This window comes from Pundamilia nyererei, unplaced genomic scaffold (genome assembly GCF_000239375.1).
Source record: "Pundamilia nyererei isolate P.nyererei 1_Seehausen unplaced genomic scaffold, PunNye1.0 scaffold00027, whole genome shotgun sequence".
NCBI lineage: Eukaryota > Metazoa > Chordata > Actinopteri > Cichliformes > Cichlidae > Pundamilia > Pundamilia nyererei.
Genome location: NW_005187428.1, coordinates 4,775,172 through 4,796,913, shown reverse-complemented (window position 1 = coordinate 4,796,913; position 21,742 = coordinate 4,775,172). Strand labels below are relative to the sequence as shown.

The window sequence follows — 21,742 nt, the reverse complement described above, 5'->3', positions numbered from 1 at the left end:
TTAGAAAAACCCAAATTTAGGCTTATTTGACAGTTTTGGTGATAAGTAATATTGTTATATTAAATGTTAACATTAAAGGTAAGTTTATCAGTATATTTGAATATTATTTGTCTTTGCTGGTCAATTTGATGGATTTTGAGGGTTTAAAAAAATAAAATAAAATAAAAAATTATATATATATATTTATTTCTAAAGGTGAATTGTTGCATCACTGGATTAAAACTAGCTGCACAACATATTTATAAAATAAAATTATAATAAATATTTACACTCACTGAATGCAGACACTGTAAAAATACTATAACAGCATCTACCCAAAAAGCAAAAATATTATCAGTTCAGAATCATAAGCAAAGAAAATGATTTGCAATACTGCTTAAGGGTCTGACAGCATTTGAATGAAATGATTCATAACACTGTAAATTGGGAGGATTTTTAATTATAGTTCACAAAAATACTACACAGTTGCTCCAATTACAAAATATTACGTGAACATCTTTAGACAGAATATGATGTCTATACATTAGTTATTCCATCTTTGTTACAACATATACAAGTAATGGGAAAAAGCTTACTCTTAGTGACTTTTAAAAACAAGCCAACAAAAAGCTGAAGCGCAGTGACCCTGTTTCTATAGCCGGAGAGTATTCCAGCTTGTCTTGTTCAAGTATATAGTGTTCATTAAAAAAAGAAAAAGAATAAATAAAAATAAACACAGCACTAAAATAAGAGAGATATTGCACCATTTGATGGCATGTACCAAAAATGTAATATCATGGCAAATATCTTAATCATGCTTACAAGCACATTTGTAAATACACACGTATGAATGCCAAAATATGCACAAACAAAATAAAAACTAAACTGTGTTTCAAATACTTTTCATGCTTTGAGATATATAAATCTTATCACATATATGACTCGTCCTTTGATCCTGAGGTGTTAAGTGCAATGTGCAGTATTTATGTTTCTATAAAAGAGGACTGAGAGGAGATTTACAACATTCAGGTGTTTTTATTGGCTGAAAGATGGTGTCTGATTGAAACGAGATGACGGTCAGATCATACTGTTCTTCTTCAGTACCTCCAAGTACTGTTGCGTTGCTCTGCTAACTGGGTCCAACTCCCTTCTGGGAGATCCCACAGGTGACATACGGGCGGAGGCAACATCCAGCTCTGCTGTGGCTGAGGACCAAAGACAGATCACAGTTACATCTACATGCAGGTTCTGGTTCATAAGAGACAATGCCACTGTGCTTTTGTCATCTCTCTAGTTTCACAGCGCTCACCATTGTTTAATTCCTTTGTTATGCTTCTATCCAACTCACTCTGCATCTGAAAAAAGAGAAAGCTGTAGTTAGAAAATAAATATGGTCTTAACATCAAGTATTAAGACATTTTAAGAAGCAGCAGACACATGAATAACATTTTGCACAATGATTCAATATTACAAACATTAAATAGTGGAAAAACACTGCAAGAAAGTCAGTACACGTAAATGAAACACAGCAAAACATGCCAACCATGCAAGCTGCACCTTCAGCCGCAGTCACACAGCTGATCCTCTAACACATAGGTGTCAAACTCTGGCCCGCGGGCCAAATTTGGCCCGCAGCCTAATTACATTTGGCCCGCGAAGCCATACCAAATTACTATTAGAGCTGGCCTACTGGTATTATACAGCTAATATATATATATATCGTTTAGTATTAAGCCTTGCTTGTTCCATATTCAGTTTTTCAGCAAAACCTGTTTGAGTCCATAAGACAAGATTCATTTTTATATCTAGATCTTCAATAAATATTAATGTTAGCCCGCGACTTTGTTCTAGTTTTGAATTTTGGCCCACTGTGTATTTGAGTTTGACACCCCTGCTCTAACATCTCAAAGCTGTTGGAGAGCAAACATTTTCCCCATGGTGGCCACTAACTGTTGTCTGTGCCTGTGTGACTGGTGCTTTAAGTGCAGTGCTGTGTAATAATATCATAAAACCTTTAAGGACTCGTATCCATACTTCGTATAAATAAAAAATTAAAAAAAAAAGACTGATGTAGCTTTTGTGACGCCAACCACTGGATTCTCAACATGATTGTTTCTGTTGACATCCTTTTTGCAAAAAACGAATGTGATGAGGAGGGAGGGAACTGAGAAACGGCACGCTATCGCCATCTTGTTGCCTTTAGATAGAATTTAAGGCACTTCTTAATTGGCTTAATTTTTCTGACCCAGAAGCTACATCTTTGTTTTATACTGACCAGGGTTGGATATATGCTGGTAATATTTATGCCTGTCCTACCTCCTCAGAATGCAAATACAATTGTTAGTGTGTTGTTGTGTCAGACAACAAATTGGTACATCTTATAGTGACTGATTATTCATTTGATCATGATCTTTATGATTCTTTGTATCTTAATCGGCTGTTTCTGTCCTTTATCACATGCTTGGAATAAGGTGCTGTATGATAAATACAGATCATTTGGGTTTCAAAGCAAAATATACTCATATAATATTATACGAGTATGAAACAAAGAGCCACATTATCTCTAATCTACTAAACAAATAAAGAGCAAAGAGAAAGTTCACTGAAAGCAAAGACGTTTAAGATGTCTGCTGGCACACTGACTTACTACAGTCACAGCTCACAGGTAAAATTAAATGATTTCTATGATTTTTTTTTTTTTTTGGTAATTTTTTTCTTCACATTTTTGAAACCCCAACACATTTTTATATTTAAGCATTTACCCTGGTAATATTTTTTGTTTTATTATTTTAATGCTATAAAAAATACTTACATTTGACATAACATAACATATTTTATATTAAGGTATTTATAAATACCTTAATTTTCCTTTACCTTTCCAAATAACCCATAACTGGGTAAGGGACAGAGACATTCATGGAGAAATCTCAGTGGATTTGATTTTTTTTTTTTAATCAATTTTCCCTGTGCTGATCCCAAACATTAATGTTTGCGAGGAAAAAGAACCATAGTAATCCCATAAGCAAGATAGAGGAAAACAGTAGCCAACTGGACTGAGCTAAACACATCTACACACCTTATTATGAGTCTGGTTGAAGAGAGGAGAGGTGAGAGACAGACTTTTGAGCTAGAAGCTAAAACAGTGAGAAATAAAAGAAGATTAGATGTAAAGTACTTTAATAGTAGCTAGAGACAGAAATTGTGCAAGAGGAGGAAAAGAACAGAAAAGAGGAGAAAAGAAAAAAAATAAAATAGCTTTAGATCTATAGGAATGTTTTCTCTCAATCTAAAATACTTGAGATAAAACACCTAAACAGCCAGAGATGTTCTCTGCAGTTATGACAACATAACAACACACTAACATGGGAAAAAGCAACATTTCTGAATGCCGGTAGTTACAAAATAACACCATGGATGCCATGACTATGAAAATGAATTGGCTCAATATAGATAACTAGTCTACAGAAAAAAAACAATTCCCTGCAATCGTCATGAGTGAGTGAGCGCGCACATTAATGATTAATGCAGACCTTGGCTAAGTAGTCCTCCACCCTGCTGTTCTGTCCCTCAGCCACAGGGTTGAGGAGAGAGAATCCCAGACCAAGATTCCTGTTGAGGGGCCCAAGTGAGGCTCCATAGTTGGCTGGTGAAGCCAAAGAGCTAAAGTCAAGCGATGGCGCTCCAAGGCTGCCATTTGTGATCAGTGACCTGCTGCGCTCATTGAGCAACTTGGAATTGGCTTCTGCAAGCCGACTGTTGGCCCTGCGGATGGAAAACAACAAATTCAAACTCCCTGCATGATCACACCAGCTGACTGCATCTACTGATTTAATGACATATTCAGCTTTAGACACAAGCACTGATTTTGAAAGTATCACATGGAACATCTGGTAAGATCTTCTGACCTCTCTAATTTAGCAGCCAGAGACTTGCGTAGGTGCAGTTCTTCTGTATATAGTTGGCGGAATCTCTCAAGCTCTGTGCGTGAAGACTCGCGTTGGTTAACGCTCTCCTGCTGGGAAGTGCGGGCCCGGCCCAATTCCCCCTCCAGCTCCCGGATTCGCTGCTCCAGCTGAGAGCGCAGGCTAGCTTCATTGGCAGCTTTAATCTGGTCGAGTGCTTCCTGTGATGCAGCCTGGGACTGGAACAAAAACATAAACAAATATTATAAATCAGATCTCTAGGCCATGTCTTTTTACTATTTTTAATTAAATATTGGATTAAATAATATATATTAAATAATAACTACATCATTCTTTATTTGCATAGAGTTTCACTTTTTATGGAAACTGGATACAATGGACAGGCATATAGTAATCACAGAAACCATGTACATATGTCATTCACACACCAGCTACATTATCATTATCACTCATTCTAATTGTATTATGCTCATTTTTAAAATGTATTTATTTTAAGTTTTTGTATTTGTGTTCCCGTTGTGCATGCTGTAGCTTGGTACCTGGAGGAACAGGTTAACCTGCTCCAGCTTCTGTTGTACTTCTTGCCGAGCCCTTTCCTCTGCATCGCGCCGGTACTGCTCCACGTGGCTCTGCTCAACCTGAGCAGTCTCCATTCGGCGTCTTAGGTCCAGTACCTCTTCCTCCAACTGCCTCTTACTCCTCTCAAGCAAATCATTACTGTGGCTCATGCTCTTCAAGGAAGTCACCTGATCCTTGAGCTCCTCGTTCACCTTCTCTAGCTGTCTGCGAAGAGATGCTTCCTTCTCCAACTGCACCTGCAAATCGTCCACCTGAGGATAAAGGAGGCCAATGTTTGACAGCTGATGTATAAAGCTACCTGTAGGAGAGTGACGATAGAGCCATAGAATGTTCTGTAAGATATTGGGTAATACTGGAAAGGTTTAAATCTGCTGTGTCAGATGGACAAACCCTGTCTTTCATTCGCCCAAAGTGCCCCTCAGTGTGTCTGCCCAGATCCATCCGCATGCTGCTCATAGGAGAGCCAAACTCAGCACCACCAGCGTCTTGATCGCGCACTCTCTTTTTTGCAGTCTTCAATAAGGTTCGCAGCCTTAAATCCATAAACACAAAGTCAATTTCACATAGAGAAATAAAGACAAAGCATTTATCAAAACAAACCAATCCAATGATCTGACCTAAAACTGAAAATGACTACAAACATCAATTAAAGCATAAACTTCATTAGTAAGTCATTTAAGTTGTGATTTTCTTTTTAAAAAATCAGGCCAGTTATCATACAACAAAGTTAAGGTAACTGTATCCCACAAAAAACAGAGATGTTTAATACAAACTAGAGCTGGGCGATATGAGATTTTTTCATATCACGATATGTTTTTTTCATTTCAGGCGATAACGATATCTATCACGATATAAGCCAAATAACTATATTTGTCAGATTTAAATGTGCCGTTGCTCACAAGTAAAATGTGAAATAATCAGCAGCTTGTTTTTATTTAAATATTTATTTCCCATAATAAGTTCAACAGGGTAGATGTACTTAAGGAACATGAGACTTTTTCAGATAAATAAAAGCAAATATTGCAAAATACACAAAAGGCAGCCGCTAAAGCGTTTAAGTTTCAAAATAGAACAAACGAAACAGACTAAATTGTAAATTCCACTTAGAAACAAAATATTAATTCTAAAAATAAATCTTAGTTTGTTTTACAGAAGAACAGACAAAACTGACTAACTTTTGTCAATATCAAATAAACTGAGAACTAAAAGGAAATTCTCAATCTCTCCTTGTTGTATAGCTTAGCTTTTCAAACAGTTTTAACAGTTACTTTAGTCTGACAAAAGCCGAATGACGAATTAGCACTTCCAGTCAGAGACTGAGGCTACGTCCACACGTATTTTTGAAAACGGAGATTTTCCGTTTTCGTTTTAAAAAATAATCCCGTCCACACATAAAGGCAGAAATGAAGGAAAACGCTGCTATGAACATGCCAAAGCAGCAGGTGGCGCTAGATTCCTAACCGTGCAGAAATGTTGGCCAATCAGAAGTCTAGAAGCCTCGGTGGGAAAAAGTAAACAAAGCTGCGGCATAGAAGCAGAACCGAGTCGTAAGTGTGGAGGGACAGTAACTGTGTGTATATGTAAGCATTTAAACACTGCAGAGAGTAGAATTAACAGTAACAGTATTGTAGAAATTCATTTCACCGAAACAATAACGTGGCGCACAGTGTGACGCATGCACCAGTTTATTGTATTTCCAGACTTGCTTTCGGCACATTTACAGTGCACGCTACTCTATTTTTTGTCAGACTTGAAATAGCCGAAATACCTTCACACTACGGAACTTCTTTGGCTCTTCCGTTTGACAATCTCTCCGGCATTGGAACCATCATCTGTTTTCTCTTCGGTCACGCTCGGTTGATTTTTCTAGTCGGCACACTCATTTCCTCCATTACACGCTGGCTGCTTCCCAAACAAACACACGTGCGGCTTGGCACTTGTGCTGTACGTAACAAGTCACGCGACGTGACGCTGCGGCTGTGATTGGTTCGGCTCTGCGCTACTTAGTTTGGATTGGCTGACCTTTTTTTATTTTTTATTTTTTTTATTTTAAGAGGACAAGAGCGGCGAGGTCTATCGCGATAGCTTAATTTCTCTATCGAGTAAAAGTTATATCGCGATACATATCGTTATCGTTCTATCGCCCAGCTCTAATACAAACTCAAATACAAATCCTAAATCATCAGTTAAAGAGAAAGTCTTGTTATAAACAAACATTTTGTCTGGGAATTAAAAAAAAGCACATCCTTACTCCGAATACAGACACTGGTGCACCACAGTCACAAAAGCAAGGAAAGGCTGCAATCTACTGGATCCTAGGTGTACCTAAACAGCACAATAAGGCGCTGCCAAAGGTAAGGAGGGCACGAGGAGAAAGTTAGGGGTCACCTGTACATTTCTTTTTGAAGCTCCGTGTTTCTTTTTATCTCCTGATCCAGACGAGTATCAACAGCTTTCTTCTGCTCTGCTATTTTCTTGGCTTTCTTCTTTTCGATCTCCATCTGCAACACAAACAACAGCCAGATAACTCACGAGTCCTAGATCTCAGTTTTCATAACATTAGGCTGTGTACAGAGGTGTAAGCTTGCTGGCCTGGCTGTTCAGTTCTCCTTTTTCCTTTTCAAGTTCTGCCAATCGTACTCCCAACTTAGAGCGGCCCTTTAGCTCCTCCTCCCACAAGGCCCGAGAGTCCTGGGCTGTGTGAGAGAGCAAGCTCTGCTTCTGGACCTGAAGAAATAAAAAAGACAAAAAATATATATATCTATTAAACAGGAAATCTGTAGATGGGAGCTCCTGTACGTACGTACGTACGTATATAAAGATTTTAAAAGAGGACTAGAGTAAGAAATTGAAAGCAACTGTTTTAATAGTGAGGAAACAGAATATGCCACCAACCTCTCTATTCAGTTGGTCTTCCAAGGTCATCTTACTGCTTTGGAGGTTCGTAACCATGTCCTCCAAGTGACTTCGAACCTACAGAAATGAGAAAAGCTTCTTAAATGGACACTAACGATGAATTTTGGTTTTCTGGTGACGCTGTTACACTTTTCTTCATTATTTTGGAAAGGAGAAAACTAAAGGAAGTAACATGCACCATGCAACCCAAGAATACACAGAATGGAAAACCCCACACACCGAGATCAGAGTAAAGTGAGAACATTTTGCATTAGCATTTGTTTTTCAGACAACAAGAAAAACTCAACAAAACCAAAGATATTTCTTCTCTATTTGCTTATTTTTGGATTCCTGGTGTAGCAGGAATCCTCATTAAGCACCAAAAAACTTCATCCAAATACAATCTGATTTCATTACTTATATTTTTTTGGAAACTATAAAATGTGATCCCACACAGGAAAAGCTAAGTCTACATCCACAATACCAACCCCTCCTCCAGGTGAGCAGCCAGATAGCTGGAAAAAGATTGCAAACCTTAAAATACAATAATGATCCACTGCAAAAACTAGTAGATATGGCAAATTATGAACACCCTGTGTGTGTCAGGACTTTGACTACTCACCGCGGCAGCTTCCTGAGCTCCTTTCTGCAGTGCATCAATTTTGTTGGACTGTTGCTTCGCAGCAGCTTCTAGTCTGGCATTCTCAATCTCCAGCCTGACATGACATAAAAGATATGGCTGAAGATGCTTCTATCAGATAGAATTAAATTATAATATATATTTATTTATGTGTGATAAGGTTGGCTTGTTCTATAATACCAACTATGTTATATTTAATGTTTGTATGTGTGATATCTACTGAAAACTCAAATGTATATCTGGATAAGATGTGTTGGTAAGTACCTCTGCACAGCATCCTCCAGCTGTTTGATCGTGGTGTCAGAAGCAGCTGAGGTAGACAGCGCCTCCTGGAGTTTCTGAGCAGCAGTTGAGAGTTCCTTTTCCCTTTCTTCCAAACTGCTCTTCAGGCTGTTAATACGTCTCTCTGCCTGTACATACTCATCCTCACTTTCCTCCAGCTGCATGACAGAAACCGCATCCACATCATCAGCATCACCACACCATTGCCCTATACCCTAAAAATATAGATAATAAACCATCTAATTTAAGTCAAAGTTGAGTTGGCCTCATTTCCCACTAATACCTTTCCTTTGAGTCTGTCCAGGTCTTTGAGCAGCCGAGTCTTCTCTTCCTCCAGGTCATTGCGATAGCGCGTGTTGACCTCCAGAGACGCTTCGCTCATTGACAACTTTTTGAGTGAGTCGGCGAGTTCCTGCTGCAGCTGCCTCAGACTAGTCTGTGCACGCAGAATTCAGAGAAAGGGAGGTTTTGAAGGGATGCTTTAATTGATATGTGGAAGAAAGGCTAAAAGTGGTTCTGGAGAAGGAGTAAGGTAATCTTTCTTATTCTCAATCTTACCTCTCTTTCATTCTTGTCTTCCTCCAACTTGTAGACCTGATCGCGGAGATCCACCGCCTTACTGGCGAGCTCCTTATTTCTGTCCTCCAGTAACTGTACCCTCTCTTCACAGTCAGAGCGCAGCTTGGACAAAATGTCACTGAAGCGCTCTTGAGCATCTGTCACAGCACGCTCCTTTGCAGCACCTTTGTTTTGGGCCTCTTCTAGCTGTTGTCTTAGTAACATGGCTTCGCTCTGCGTTTGAACTAGCCGCTCTTGTGTAGCCTCTTGACGTGCTTTGTTACAGCTGACCTCCTCCCTGTGAGTCTGCAGAGCCTTTTCTAGCTCCTTGACACGAGCGACTGCCTGGTCCTTTTCCCGCTGTAGCACTTCCAGCAGTACGCCCTTCTCCGTCAGCTGCATGGTGGTACGATGAACTTCATTTTCCATGCTGTTTGATTGGGACTCTGCCTTGGCCAACTTCTGGGACAGGCTACTGACTTCCTCACGCTGACTGGCTGATTCACCTTTAGGAATAAATGCAAGAGACAAATTCAAAATACCATGTGAGTGAATCCTCTAACTGGTGTAGATTAATTGAAACAGCTGTCTCTAAATAAAACCTGACATATTCATATTCTGCTATTGCAAATGGGTGTGCCATAAGAGTGGTTCACATGGTTCTAGGAACAGAAGGAGTCTGACAGAAAGCATAAAATACTTGCCTAGTTGACTAAATGTGTGTTTTTTAAAAAAATCTGATTTATAAAATTCTGTTGCTTGGTGATATTGATGGTCTAACTAACCAGTGAATCTGTCTTTGAGACGGTGAAGTTCCTCTTTCTCCCGGAGCAGAGCCTTCTCAGTTTCTGACTTAGATGCGAGACAAAGCTCGGCATCCTTTACAGCTGCAGCCAGACGAGCACGACTCAATTCAACCTCCTCCTCCAGTTTTTCATGAATCTGACGTTCGTTTTCTAGACGGGACGTTGTTATTGCCAGTTCAGATTTAAGGGTTGTAACCTGGTTTTTGCAGTTGAACACAACTTGGGCCATGGTTTCATTGTTAAGCTGGGATTCCCGTCGTACCTCTTCAAGCTCTTCTTTCAGTATCTCCCTCGCCTCTATAAGATGGCTCTCGTTCAGACTGCTTTGAGTCTGCAAACGCTCAAAGTCTGTCCTCAGGAGGGTGAGCTGCTCCTGTAAGGAAGCAGTCTGCTGCAGTAACTCTCGCTCCCTGTCACTGGCTTCAGTGAGCTGAGATAAGACCTGTGGACGTCAGGATTTCCAAATGTATTAAACATTGAAATTTTTTTAAATCCTTAAGACATTTAAACTAAATTTTCAAAACTTAAAGGCAACAAAAAAAGTTCTAAAATGATGATTACTTCACTGCTTTTGATCATGTTTCTTTTGTTTTCCTCCTCTATCTCTTGGTTCTTCCTCAGATGGCTGCTCAGAAGATTCTCCTGAAGGGTGCGTGCACTGCGCTCCTGAGCCAGCAGTCTCTGCGTCTCATTGTGGGCCTGTTCAAGCTAGACAGATGACATGTTAGACAATAAATAAATACACCAATAACGTAAAATACTGAAAGTCATTATTACATCAACATTAATTTAAAAAAAAAATGTTATTAATTAGTATTAAAAATAATACCATGCAAATTCCATAATCATTTGAAAATAAAAGTAGATCTGAAACAAAACTAAAACAAAAGAAATACTACGAACTACCGCTCACAATTTACCGCCTAAATAAATAATAATATGGTGCAATATGTCATGTTTTGTTTTTTAATTAGATATTTAATACTAATTTTAAAACCTTGTAAAGACAAATTCATGTTTGCTATATCCTGATATGTCAAACCTGAAACAGTGTACTTTTTTTTTTTTTCACATGATTGAATTATGGCTTAAACAGTTAATACAATGACAACGGTAGTAAATACAATACAATAATTATAATGAGATAAAAAACACATTTTCACAGTTTTACTTTCACAAAAAAAAAAAAAAAGGAATTTAAGAAATGTACCTGTTTCATGTTGTTAATGAGTCTTTTAATCTCTAGCTCGAGGTTCATGTGCACCTTCTGCATTTCCTGAATTTCTTTCTGATGTTCCTCATCCATCCTCCTCATCTTATCGGCAGCGGTACTGTACTTCATGGTGGTGTGGCGGTGATTCTCCTGTTCTTGTTTCAGCTGAAATCTGCACAATGTGTCAGTCATAAAGTTCAAGTCAGCATTATCAAAATAAACAGTAAGAACATTAAAAAGATCGACAAAGCTGTTCATGTTGTTCTATGGTCAAGACTACCTGCTGAAGTTCACCCTTAGCATGTAGTATACAACCTGATCCTGACTTTGAACCCCGCCTGCCTTGTGTGCCTTATACAATTCAATTGTGGTACAATATTGCCTCAACACCAGTTTTTGTTTTGTTTTTGTTTTGTTATTGTGCTTGTTTGTTTTTTTTAACTTTACATTGGACGTTTACGAAAGTTTATTAAAATGCTTCTTTACATGCCAATGAAGGTGATTTATATTTTTCTGTAGGTGATTATCTGGATGGAAAAAGGTGTGTATGTGGGGGGTTTGTTTCCCTGTCAGCAACCCCATGAGCTGAGATGGCACTGACTAGGACTGGGTATCCTTAGTGATTTCTAGAATCGATTCGATTCTGATTCACAAGGTCCCGATTCAGTCCACGATTCGATTCAATTTTGCCTCAGACAGTCTTATCAGAAGTCATTTAAATAAATTAATTAATTAAAAAAACAACTGCGGCTGACAGCGCTGTAAACAACAGTAGACTGGTGGGTAAAAAGCAAGCGAATAATGCAGAAAACAAAAATTTGAGATGGTAAACTGTTCTTAAATTACACAGAGAGAGAAAGAGCTGTGCCAAAACAGCAAAAGTAAGAGGGAACTGATGACGATGTTTACGTGAAGCGAAATGTGAAGCGTAGTTTTGCTTCTTTTGCTGCTGGTTCAGTGAATTTTAGTTGAAGAGCGACAAAACCTGCAGCATCAGAATCTGTCAGATGTCGGCGTCCAGCACCGACGGCATGTCTGTGTACGGTGCGTCCCGTCAGGTGAGAAAGCTGACATCTCACTGGTTTTGATGCGTTGGGTGCGCGCTTTGTATCTTTTTGCAGATTCTGTTTTCCTGCTCTCATTTACTGTTTCAGCTGTTTGGTGGTTGTTGACATAGTTTTGTGAGGTTTAACCTGAGAGTCTGAGTGTCGGGGAAAATACATTTATATTTAAAAAAGATTCAGATTTAATGAATTGATATCGCGTTATTTAAGCTAAAATCGATTTTAAATCAGAAAATCGATTATCAAAACCCACCCCTAGCACTGACCAATTAATTGAGTCTAAATTTATTCTGAAAAGCTAAAAGGGGCAAAACAGTAGATAGGAAGCTGTAAAGCAATGGCTACAGAGTGCTCCAGTTTTTTGAAAATAAATAAAATAAAATAAATGGACTTATTTATTACTTGAGATTTGTAACTTCAGTCTGTAATTCCAACTGCACCCGCTCCATGGCAGACTTGGCATCTTTAATGTCCTCCAAAGAGCTCTTCAAGTCTCGTCTCTCAGTTTCCAGCAGGACCACTTTATCAGTCAAGTACTTATGCCGATCCTTTCCCTTCTTGATGGAGCGCTCATATTCATGGAAAATGTTCTGCAGCTTCACTACACATGTTGAGTCTGTGACACACAGCAGATGGAGGCTGGATGGGAGTTTCATTATGTTCACGGCACACAGAAGGTCTTGCTTTCAAAGGTAGGTTACATATAAACAACTTGTGTCACAAACTCCTAAAAAGCAAGACTTATTAGTTAACTTATGTGTGGAAAAAGGTGAATCGGTACCCAAAGTTGCTGAGTCCAGTTTCTTAATGAGGAGGGAGGCGTGACTGTAGCCTGTAGCGGGTGAATCAGCATCATCTGTGGCTGTGTCTGAGGACTGAGTGAGTTCATCAAAATCTTCTGCCATTCCCAACTCTTCACGGTCCTGAATATCAAAACAATAAGTAACATTAACATTACTCATTTTCTGTTCACTGTGTTCAAACTTTCATTTCAAGGTATGAACTGGTGTCTTACCTTATCGTTCTTTGGTCCACTGGCTGCCAAACTGAGCGAAGCAACGCAAAGAAGAAGAAAATCATGTCATTCAGAAAAATAATGTGGATGTTCCTTAATTCTGAGACAAGTTATTGGAAGTGTATTTGGTATAATGCAGTATACGATCCAGTAATAGGAAGGTAGCAGTTAGTTTAAAGAGTGAAAAGAATAAAGAACAAATGCATGCTAATCATCAGTAAGATCCAACATTGTAAAGCTTTGTTCAGACTTAAGGCAAAATGTTTGTCACCTGGGTTTTTTTTATTCAAGCAAATTTTACCACTTCAGTGATACAAAATTATCTGGGTTTATTTCTAACAAATCATTAATGCTCAAACATGATCTTATAACGTGCCTAATAAATAACGTGCCTCTCCTTTTTATTTTTATGTTTCTTGTATAAAATGTACAAATATACAAGGTTTATTATATTAAGTAGTGCAAGTTTTACAAAAACTATCCAAAGAATCTTCAGTTTCTGCACCTAGACTGAATATTTGACATATCACACCTATTCAATACTTTCCTCTGGCTATATACAGATTTGTGCTGCGTATATAATTTATTTTGCGTTCAGTCTGAACATACCTTACGGGTTAGTGACAGAGAGGTAGAACTGATACATATGAGGGCATACTGTATATATACCTTCCTTCATCATCCGACACTTCACTTAAAGTGCCATCGTCAAACACACAGAGAGGATCTCCATTAATATGTGTGTTGGTCTGAGGGGCTCTGCTGCCCCGGGCCCCTCGGACCAACTCTGACTGTAAAGTCTCCACTACAGCTTGCTTCTCTTGTTTGTTGCTAATGCAGGTTAGCTGGACTGGGAGATGCAATTGCACTGGAGCCCTGTTGGTGCTACAGAGAGCAATAAATCTGATAATCAGCGACATGTGGCTTTTTAAATGCAACAATGTATCAATTTTTAATGGAAAAGAAAAGAAAAAAAACCTTTGAGACATCACAAAACAAAAACAACTTAAAACTGGACTCTCTATGCTAGAAGAAAAAAAAATATATCAAAAGCCCAACATCTGATTAGAGGATTGTGCACGTATTGCTTTGAAATAAAGGGAGCAATCGTTAACATCTACTGACGATAACTGTGAATCTACAAAGCAAAACTGCACATACCTCATGGCGGCCTCGGGCTGCTGCTCCTGGTCAAGTGCTTCAGCTTGATTTGACATGCATCCTAAGCTGGTCTCAGGTTTCCCCATACCAGTTTCCTCCAATGCTATTCCACTAGTAACCTGGGAAGTACTTGATTTTTGTACCTCAACCTCGATTTCTGTTCTCCCTTCTCCAATCTGAGGGAAAAAGTAAATATTTGATAGCTGGCCTTTAGACATTTACTCTAACTGTAACAGGTTTGGTCCAGCCTTTTAAGATGCATTTTGGAGTTGGTACTTGTTCATTTTGTCATACATAATTTAGTGCCACCCTTCCCTTTGGAGACCTAACACCTTTAATGTAATTATAAGGACATATTTTCCATGTACTGCAATGCTTGGAAACTAAAATGAGAAAATGTCATCAACTTTAAATAAAGAGTTAAAGTTCATATCAGTTTCCACAGAAAAACAGCAAATAACTCAAAAGGCTGACCAAAATACAATCCTCATACCTCTTAATAAAGACAAGCACAAAGAAAAACTGAAGCATTGCATGCATAAAAAGACAATAAACAACAACACATTTATATCATCACTATGGTGATTCTTTTTAGAGCCAAGAAGGTCTCTATTTATTCAAACCTCATACAAAACCTAAAAACAGAGAATTCATACAACACCGATGTAACAATACATGCAAAACTCATGCAAAGCAGAAAGCTAGACATGACAAAAGAAAACACAAGACTGCCCTTTGTGTAATGTCAAAGTGCAATCAAGAAGGACAATCGACAAAATGGTACCAGATGGGTGGGTGTACTGAAAATGAATTTCAAACAATTCTACCTTTTTTAAGGTGTGTTAAAGACACAAATATTCATTGAGAAACATGCAACCTCACTTCTACTTGAAATGAGATCTACAGACAACATATATGACATGGAAAATCTTACAGCCCCCCCAAACACATACGCACACACACCTACGATGAACGGCCACTTTGAGCCCTTGGAAACAGGTGAGTAAAAGAAGGAAATGAAGTATATGAATGACATGAGAAAAAGAGAAAGCGAGGCAGACAAAAGGAACTACGGATGGGGCGGCCATCTTCTACCTCTTTCTGAAGTTGGGCTTTTTCTTTCTCCATATCGAGGAAGACAACCTTCAGCATCCCTACCTCAAGTTTAAACTTTTCCACGTCCTCTTCCAACTCTTCACCAGAAACACCGGGAACGGGTGCTGAATGTCTGAAGGGAGGCTGACTTATACCAAATTCGTTGAGATCGTCTTCTGAACTTGCAGTATTCTCCTCAGTTTGACGTAAATCAGCATGGCTTGTGATGGTGCCATCACAAGCTGGTTGCTCCTTCATCCTGTCCTCGCATAAGGAGTTTACGTTCGATTCAGCTGCAGAGTCCTCTGGTCCAGACTCTCTCTGCTCAGCTATGGTGATAAGGGGAGTGCTTCTTGCTCTCGCAGTAGGACGCTCAATGACTTCCCCATCTTCTTCATCACTTGAATCTTCTTCTGCAGAGGCGGAGCCAGCTGTGGCCTGTTCTTCTCTGATGTCATGTCTTGATTTAAACAGTTCTCCAAACTTTTCTTTTAATTCACCAGCGACACTCTTGAAGGTGGACTTTACCTCTCTTTTCTCCACCTCTACCCAGAGCTTCTCATAACGTTTTTCCCATGGCACGCCACCGCTTTCTCCAGCACTGCACTGATCTCTAAACTCGTTATCCTTTTTTCTATTGTCAGATTTATTTAGCTCTAACTCACTTCTATCTACTGCATCATCTTTCTCCTTTGATGGCATGAGTGGACATAAAACAAAGAACAGACAAGACAAAAATGCAAAAACCGAGACTTGATAAAATATTCGAGAAAATATTCAGGCAACAGTGCATTCTCATTCTTCTTCCTATATTTTCATCATAGAAAATACTCATGTTTACAGGATTATTAAATAACATACTTGATATCTTGACTGACCCTTTTCTTTTTAGACTCTAAAACTGAAATAAGTGATTTCTGGCATGGTAAACATGCCAGTAGTAAACACAGTAAAGCTGTCAGGAAACCATATGCAGTCAAATAGAATCAGCAGCTCAAATCAGGATGTCAGACAAAATAATGTGTGTGCCACCTGCAAGCTTGAAAGAGGCAGTGGTCTTTCTTTAGAGTATAGGATAAATTCCATTTTTGGGGTTGTGTAATTTTATTTGTCCATGATAATTCCAGTATGTTTTTATGTGATATAAAAATGTCATTTTGCATATCATTGCAATAGCATCATACATTTATGTTCCCTAGTGTAGCTATAGAGAAACAGCTGCATGTGGGAGATACTTCAACAACCTCTGAAAAAACATAGCACTTATACTTTTTTAAACTGCTGCTGCTAAATGTAGAAACAACTTGTTTTTCAACATGAGGCAAAAACGCACCACAAAGGAATAGATACCAGCAGCTGATGGAGTGTAAACAAAGACTCCAGCAAGTACTGATGGAGAACTCAGTAGATACACTCCATGTGGCAAGAGGCAAATTGATTGAAATGCCAGATGTGGTTACATGGAGGAAATTGAGGGCTTTAAGCAGCTGCTTAAAAAATTTGACCCAAAATGTGACAATACTGAGCAGCTCTTGATGAGGTACAAGGTAATACAAGTTTTTTGTACTTTTACCCAACATGTCCAGGGAAAACACTACCTAGACTACTTTTGTACATTACATTTATGCTGTGTCACTGGATATGATACTGTGTCACTATAACGCTGTTGCGGCTGGCAACTTCATTCAACAGATCCACAGTGTTATCTACAGTTAAAAAATAAATAAAAAATAAAATAAAATAAAAAGAATGGAAAATGCTCTTTATTGACTTACACTTATAAATGCTGCAAACCTCAATAAAACATTAATTTTGGTTTAAAAAATATTTAGATTTTTCTTGAAATATCATGATGTAATTTTGAGGTTAATTTGAGGTTAGCCCAATGGTGTTAACATATTTATTTTGTCTACCAGAATTACAAATGATCTAATGATGAAGCAATGTCATAAATATGTGTGAACAAATTTACCAGAACATATCATTTTGCGCTGTTTATTCCTTTGATTAGGAATGCCTTGGTACGTTTTATTTTCCATGTCTGAAACAAAAATAATCAATCATTAGTAGGGATGGCCATTTTACCACTATTTCTCACCTTTTGTTGCTGCTCTTCAAATTCTGTGATGATTTCACTGTCTTTCTCCATCAGTGAGGGGTCAGCAGACCCTAATAAAGAAACAGAGACATCAGACAAAGCAAAGGCCACAAGTTCATAAAAAGGTAACGCTAAAAAGATCAAAGAACCTTACTTGGTTTAACCGTTGCTTGAGGCTCAGCCATATTTTGTAGTGGATTGTCATTTTCAGCTGTTTCGCGAGATGTTATGTTTTCGGTTTCCCAATCAGATTCTGAATTAGAACGAATAAAAGAGGAAAACCGCCAAGAATAGGTTAGGAATATATCTTTTTTAATCATTGTTATTCATGTGAATAATAAAGATGACAATAATAATCATCATAATAATAACAACAACAAGTCAATGTTTAAGAAAGAACATCAAAGTTCTTGCTATGCGTTACCTTCTTCACTCTCTAGTTTCTGAGGGACCGTCTTCCGCGTACGAGGTTGGGGCTGAGGAACAGCTTGAGAGGGTGTGCTGGGCAGTCTCTCGTCTGGGCTGATGCCCTTCTGATGCGTCAGTGCTGCTGTGGCAACATCATCTTTGTCCTGGTCCTTATCAGATGAACTGGAGCACTCTGGAATTTTCTCAACTACAGGGGACGCAACCCCGTGACCACACTGGGCTCCCATACTGGCAGTACTGGCTGAATCCCAGTCCGATGCATCTGTCAAATTAATGCAGGAAGCTTTATATCAGTTCAACCAAATGAGCCTAATCTGTTGCTGAAGACTAGAGTTTACAGTGGGAGAACACTGATGCACAGCAATGGAAAAGATCAGAGGTGGGCTGTTACACTACCAAACTACTACTGGGGTCTCAGGGAAGAAATCACAGCTACAAAACTGTTAGTTTCTTAATTTATCTTTACTGACCTGCTTTTTGAGCTTAAAAAGGTTTAATGAGAAAAATAAAAGATAGAAAACTCAGTATTAAACACAAGCCTAAAAAAAAAAAAAAGTTTCTGATGGTGTGCAGCACAACTGCAGGCAGCATATATGTAATGATGCAAATGGTTACAGATTTGGTGGGACAAGGTTTTTTGATGCTATGCTTGAGTTATATGGTTCTCTCAGATAGAGATGGGAGAAAAAGGAGAGAGCCTGGAGTGAGAAAAGGGAGCAAAATCTTAGGAATTGATGCAAGAATGTTCTAAAAATGTGTTACTGTAACTTGAGTCCAGTTATTGCTTTTATGATCCATGGAACCTTTGCTTTCCATATTACACTATTTCGTTTTCAGCAAACTCTACAATGTATAATCTAAAAATCCTTGTTACAGCTTACCTTCCAGATCATCAACATCACCCAGATCAAGCTCTTCCATTAAATCTAGAAAAGCGGAGCAAAGCATGGTGTTAAAAATCAAAAAGGTTTTCACAGTAACAAATTATTTCATTTGATTTTGAATAAATTCACCTGTCTTTCGGCTGACATCGCCTTCAGGCTTCCTCAAAACATTAGTTGGTACCCACTTTGCCCTCTCGGTCTAGTACAAAGGGAAAATATTATTATTTTACTTAACTGAATTACAGATAATATTATTTTTTATAAAATAAAATGCTTAACCTACCTCTTTCTGTACTTTATTGTACTGATCGGCAGGTTCACCTTCAAGATTGTCATTACTGCTGCTGGCAACTGTAAGAGGCAAGATGACTTACTTACATTTGCCAAAACACAACGTCTATGAAAAATCAAACAACATTGATGAAGCTGGATGAGTTTTTCAGAACTCTGTAAAAAGCATTCCCATGCAAATGAGCTCATTGTTAATTAGTATGAACACACATGCTTAGCCTTTAGAAAAGCATTTCAACTCCCAGCAGTGTTTCATTGGGTAACAAGTTCAGCATCAGCCAATATGAATAACATTTAAGCCAAAATCTTGTGGAAAACAAGCAAGCTTAGTGCAACCCTGGGGGCCACTTAATCTGGCAAAATAAGGTTTATGGACAGCAGGCAGGATGAAGTACAGTATACTGCATGCATTCTATTATTGTGATCATGAGGTGAAGTTCAGGCCTCTGGTATGGTTTGCATGCTGATCCTCTGACCTATAAATCAAGATATTCATACCCCCTCCCTGGCTGACTCTTGGCCTGCCTACACTCCTCCGAGGCTCTAGCACTGCCATCTTATTGCCTCTATCCCCTCTTACAAATGAGGGAACATATAACAAGTCTACAAAAGAAACGTAAAAAAAAATAAATGTTGGAGGCTTTTTGATTGACACAAGTTATATTGCACTGCACATTCCACATCATGTTAAAGCTTGAACCAGAACTGACAGAGAAAATGTACAAAGTAAAGAACACTTTTCTATACTTACGATCAAATTAAGTCTCACTGTTTCTGCAGCATGAAATGGTGCTTGGAATGATATGAAAAAAAAAAATCCAAAACAAATAAAGGAATTTACAAAGTAGACTTACTCATTTTAATCTCTTCTTTCTCTCCTTCATTCTGACTATTTAATCCTCGTTTCTGCTCGTCAACATTCAGGTTTTCTGAGTGGGACTGAAAATTGCGGCTGGTCTGTGAGAATCAGGTTGGCAAACATTGGATCCTGCATGTCATTTAAAACTTTATCTTTACTGTACCTCAGAGCTCCATGAACTCTGGTCATCCTCACCCCCCTCTAGACCCAGCTCAGACAGGAAATCTGTTTAAAACATTAAGAGTGATGGTTAGCAACAGGACGAAAAAAGGCTTTTAAGTACAGCTTATTTCATTTCCTAGGTCTAGTAATTACAGCTATAGTTTAAGTGTTGTTTTGTTTGTCCACAAAATTATACAAAACAAATTTACTAGGCTGATTATTTAAGGTAAGCTTTGTGAAGAAGTGGAGCATTGCTAAACAAATAACTCACTAAATGATGGCAAAAATGTTCTTTAAAACTGCAATGTGGAAGGGTTTTTGTTTTTCCATGCATCCTTTATTCAGCCAGGAATGAGATACAAGATTTTTAGCCTCTCATAATAACATGAATCTCATCAGACAATACTGGAAATGCGTGCTGTACCAAAGTAAAGCAAATCAAGTACACCTTAAATTAGCACCTGACCATTTGTCAATTACAGCTTTTTGCTGCACCGCACAGCATAAAGTTTCTTCAACAAGGAACAGTATGTTAAAACACTGCAAATTTCTAATGTCTGACACAGTAGAAGCTGAAGATCATCATCTGTTGTTTAGAAACACATTGAATTTAGCACAACATTATAACCAAGATGAAATCATACGCAAAGAGTGCTCACTTGTGTCTGTGCTGCAAAGCAACAGAAGTAACTCATTCAGCCACCTGAACACGCACCACTAACTCTAGCATGACTAATACATGAAGGCCAAGGAAAAGAATGCAATGGCTGCTGATGTGAATCTCCCAACACCAACTCAGAGGTCGTCAACAAAGTGAGCCTGTGCAACACGTCCGCATATTTGTCCAGATCACAAAGGCGCACCAAAATCACCAACGCAAACACCAAACATTTGTCCAGTACAGACAGTGAGTAATGAAAAAGATGTTGTCCCTACACAGGGTTATTTTTTCAAATTGAAAATACCTGTATTGTATGAATCTCACACCTGTCATGTACTTTGTAACAAGTTTCATTCACATCTGTCATGCAGGTACAGTGACTAGAGAAAAAGTCTGTATTGGCTTCTAAGTGATGGTATTTAGGACACCCTATTTCAACACCTTCATTTCATTAAGTTGTAACTAAAAGGAATGTAGCATAATGTAAAAGTAAAACCCTGTTGATTTAACTGTTTTAAGTTTTTTTTTTAAATTGTGATTTTCTTCTAAGACAAACAGTGAATTTTGATGCAAAGATTTGTACATTAGCAGGAAATTAGCACAAGGATGTGAAAGCAGAGTTACATTTACATGAAAGTTCAATAAAAAGTATTTCTGTTAATAAAATCAATTAATAATCGTGACAAATTACTGACAAGTTAGCTACTTCATCTACTGAATCCTACTAATCCTATTACATTTCCCATTAACCATACATACTTTAGACTGAAAAAGATGCCAAAATAGTGTCTAAAAAAGAAACAAAGAATTAAGTAAAGGTCATGACTTAAAACTCTTTTACGTGTTTAGCTTACATCCGTTTACTAATGTCCAGTAATTATAGAAGGCCTGCTTGTGACCTAGGCTAACAGTGATTAGTGCTCACCTGCTGGCCTATGTTACATCCTCTTTGTGCTCAAAGTGGCAAACCCCCTGGGGTGCCTGTCTCTTACACACCATGTCTGGCAAGAGTGACAGCTTTGCAGCTCTGCATCTCACTTTTGAGTTATAGCTGGTGGACAGTGCTACATTACTGGACATCAACATTCAATTGTACGGCACTACAGCTAAAATGCAAAGCATTTTTAAATAAATGACTTTTTTTTTTT

At 38.3% G+C, this 21,742-nt stretch overlaps 1 protein-coding gene across 4 annotated transcripts in view; it reads right to left on the bottom strand.

Moving 5' to 3' along the window:
• Positions 1-419: 419 nt before the first annotated feature.
• The window catches only part of ankrd26 (ankyrin repeat domain containing 26), a 30,708-nt gene continuing 9,385 nt past the window's right edge, over positions 420-21,742 (bottom strand). For 2 of the 4 annotated variants that reach the window (XM_005728216.1, XM_005728217.1), the window contains exons 14-46: positions 19,935-19,996; positions 19,767-19,851; positions 19,411-19,515; positions 18,905-18,972; positions 18,751-18,820; positions 18,619-18,663; positions 18,208-18,219; positions 17,733-17,999; positions 17,463-17,561; positions 17,309-17,379; positions 15,274-15,900; positions 14,116-14,291; positions 13,624-13,839; positions 12,955-12,985; positions 12,721-12,862; positions 12,342-12,555; positions 10,873-11,047; positions 10,224-10,370; positions 9,642-10,104; positions 8,857-9,362; positions 8,582-8,734; positions 8,281-8,456; positions 7,999-8,092; positions 7,865-7,891; positions 7,377-7,454; positions 7,074-7,208; positions 6,870-6,982; positions 4,872-5,013; positions 4,442-4,732; positions 3,885-4,120; positions 3,510-3,741; positions 1,289-1,334; positions 420-1,184 (exon numbers count right to left, since the gene is read on the bottom strand). In XM_005728216.1, coding sequence (XP_005728273.1) covers positions 1,057-1,184; positions 1,289-1,334; positions 3,510-3,741; positions 3,885-4,120; positions 4,442-4,732; positions 4,872-5,013; positions 6,870-6,982; positions 7,074-7,208; positions 7,377-7,454; positions 7,865-7,891; positions 7,999-8,092; positions 8,281-8,456; positions 8,582-8,734; positions 8,857-9,362; positions 9,642-10,104; positions 10,224-10,370; positions 10,873-11,047; positions 12,342-12,555; positions 12,721-12,862; positions 12,955-12,985; positions 13,624-13,839; positions 14,116-14,291; positions 15,274-15,900; positions 17,309-17,379; positions 17,463-17,561; positions 17,733-17,999; positions 18,208-18,219; positions 18,619-18,663; positions 18,751-18,820; positions 18,905-18,972; positions 19,411-19,515; positions 19,767-19,851; positions 19,935-19,996 — 5,432 coding nt within the window. In that variant the 3' untranslated portion in view covers positions 420-1,056. The remainder of the gene's footprint in view (positions 1,185-1,288; positions 1,335-3,509; positions 3,742-3,884; positions 4,121-4,441; positions 4,733-4,871; positions 5,014-6,869; positions 6,983-7,073; positions 7,209-7,376; positions 7,455-7,864; positions 7,892-7,998; positions 8,093-8,280; positions 8,457-8,581; positions 8,735-8,856; positions 9,363-9,641; positions 10,105-10,223; positions 10,371-10,872; positions 11,048-12,341; positions 12,556-12,720; positions 12,863-12,954; positions 12,986-13,623; positions 13,840-14,115; positions 14,292-15,273; positions 15,901-17,308; positions 17,380-17,462; positions 17,562-17,732; positions 18,000-18,207; positions 18,220-18,618; positions 18,664-18,750; positions 18,821-18,904; positions 18,973-19,410; positions 19,516-19,766; positions 19,852-19,934; positions 19,997-21,742) is intronic. The other 2 variants (XM_005728218.1, XM_005728219.1) reach the window with 2 other exon arrangements.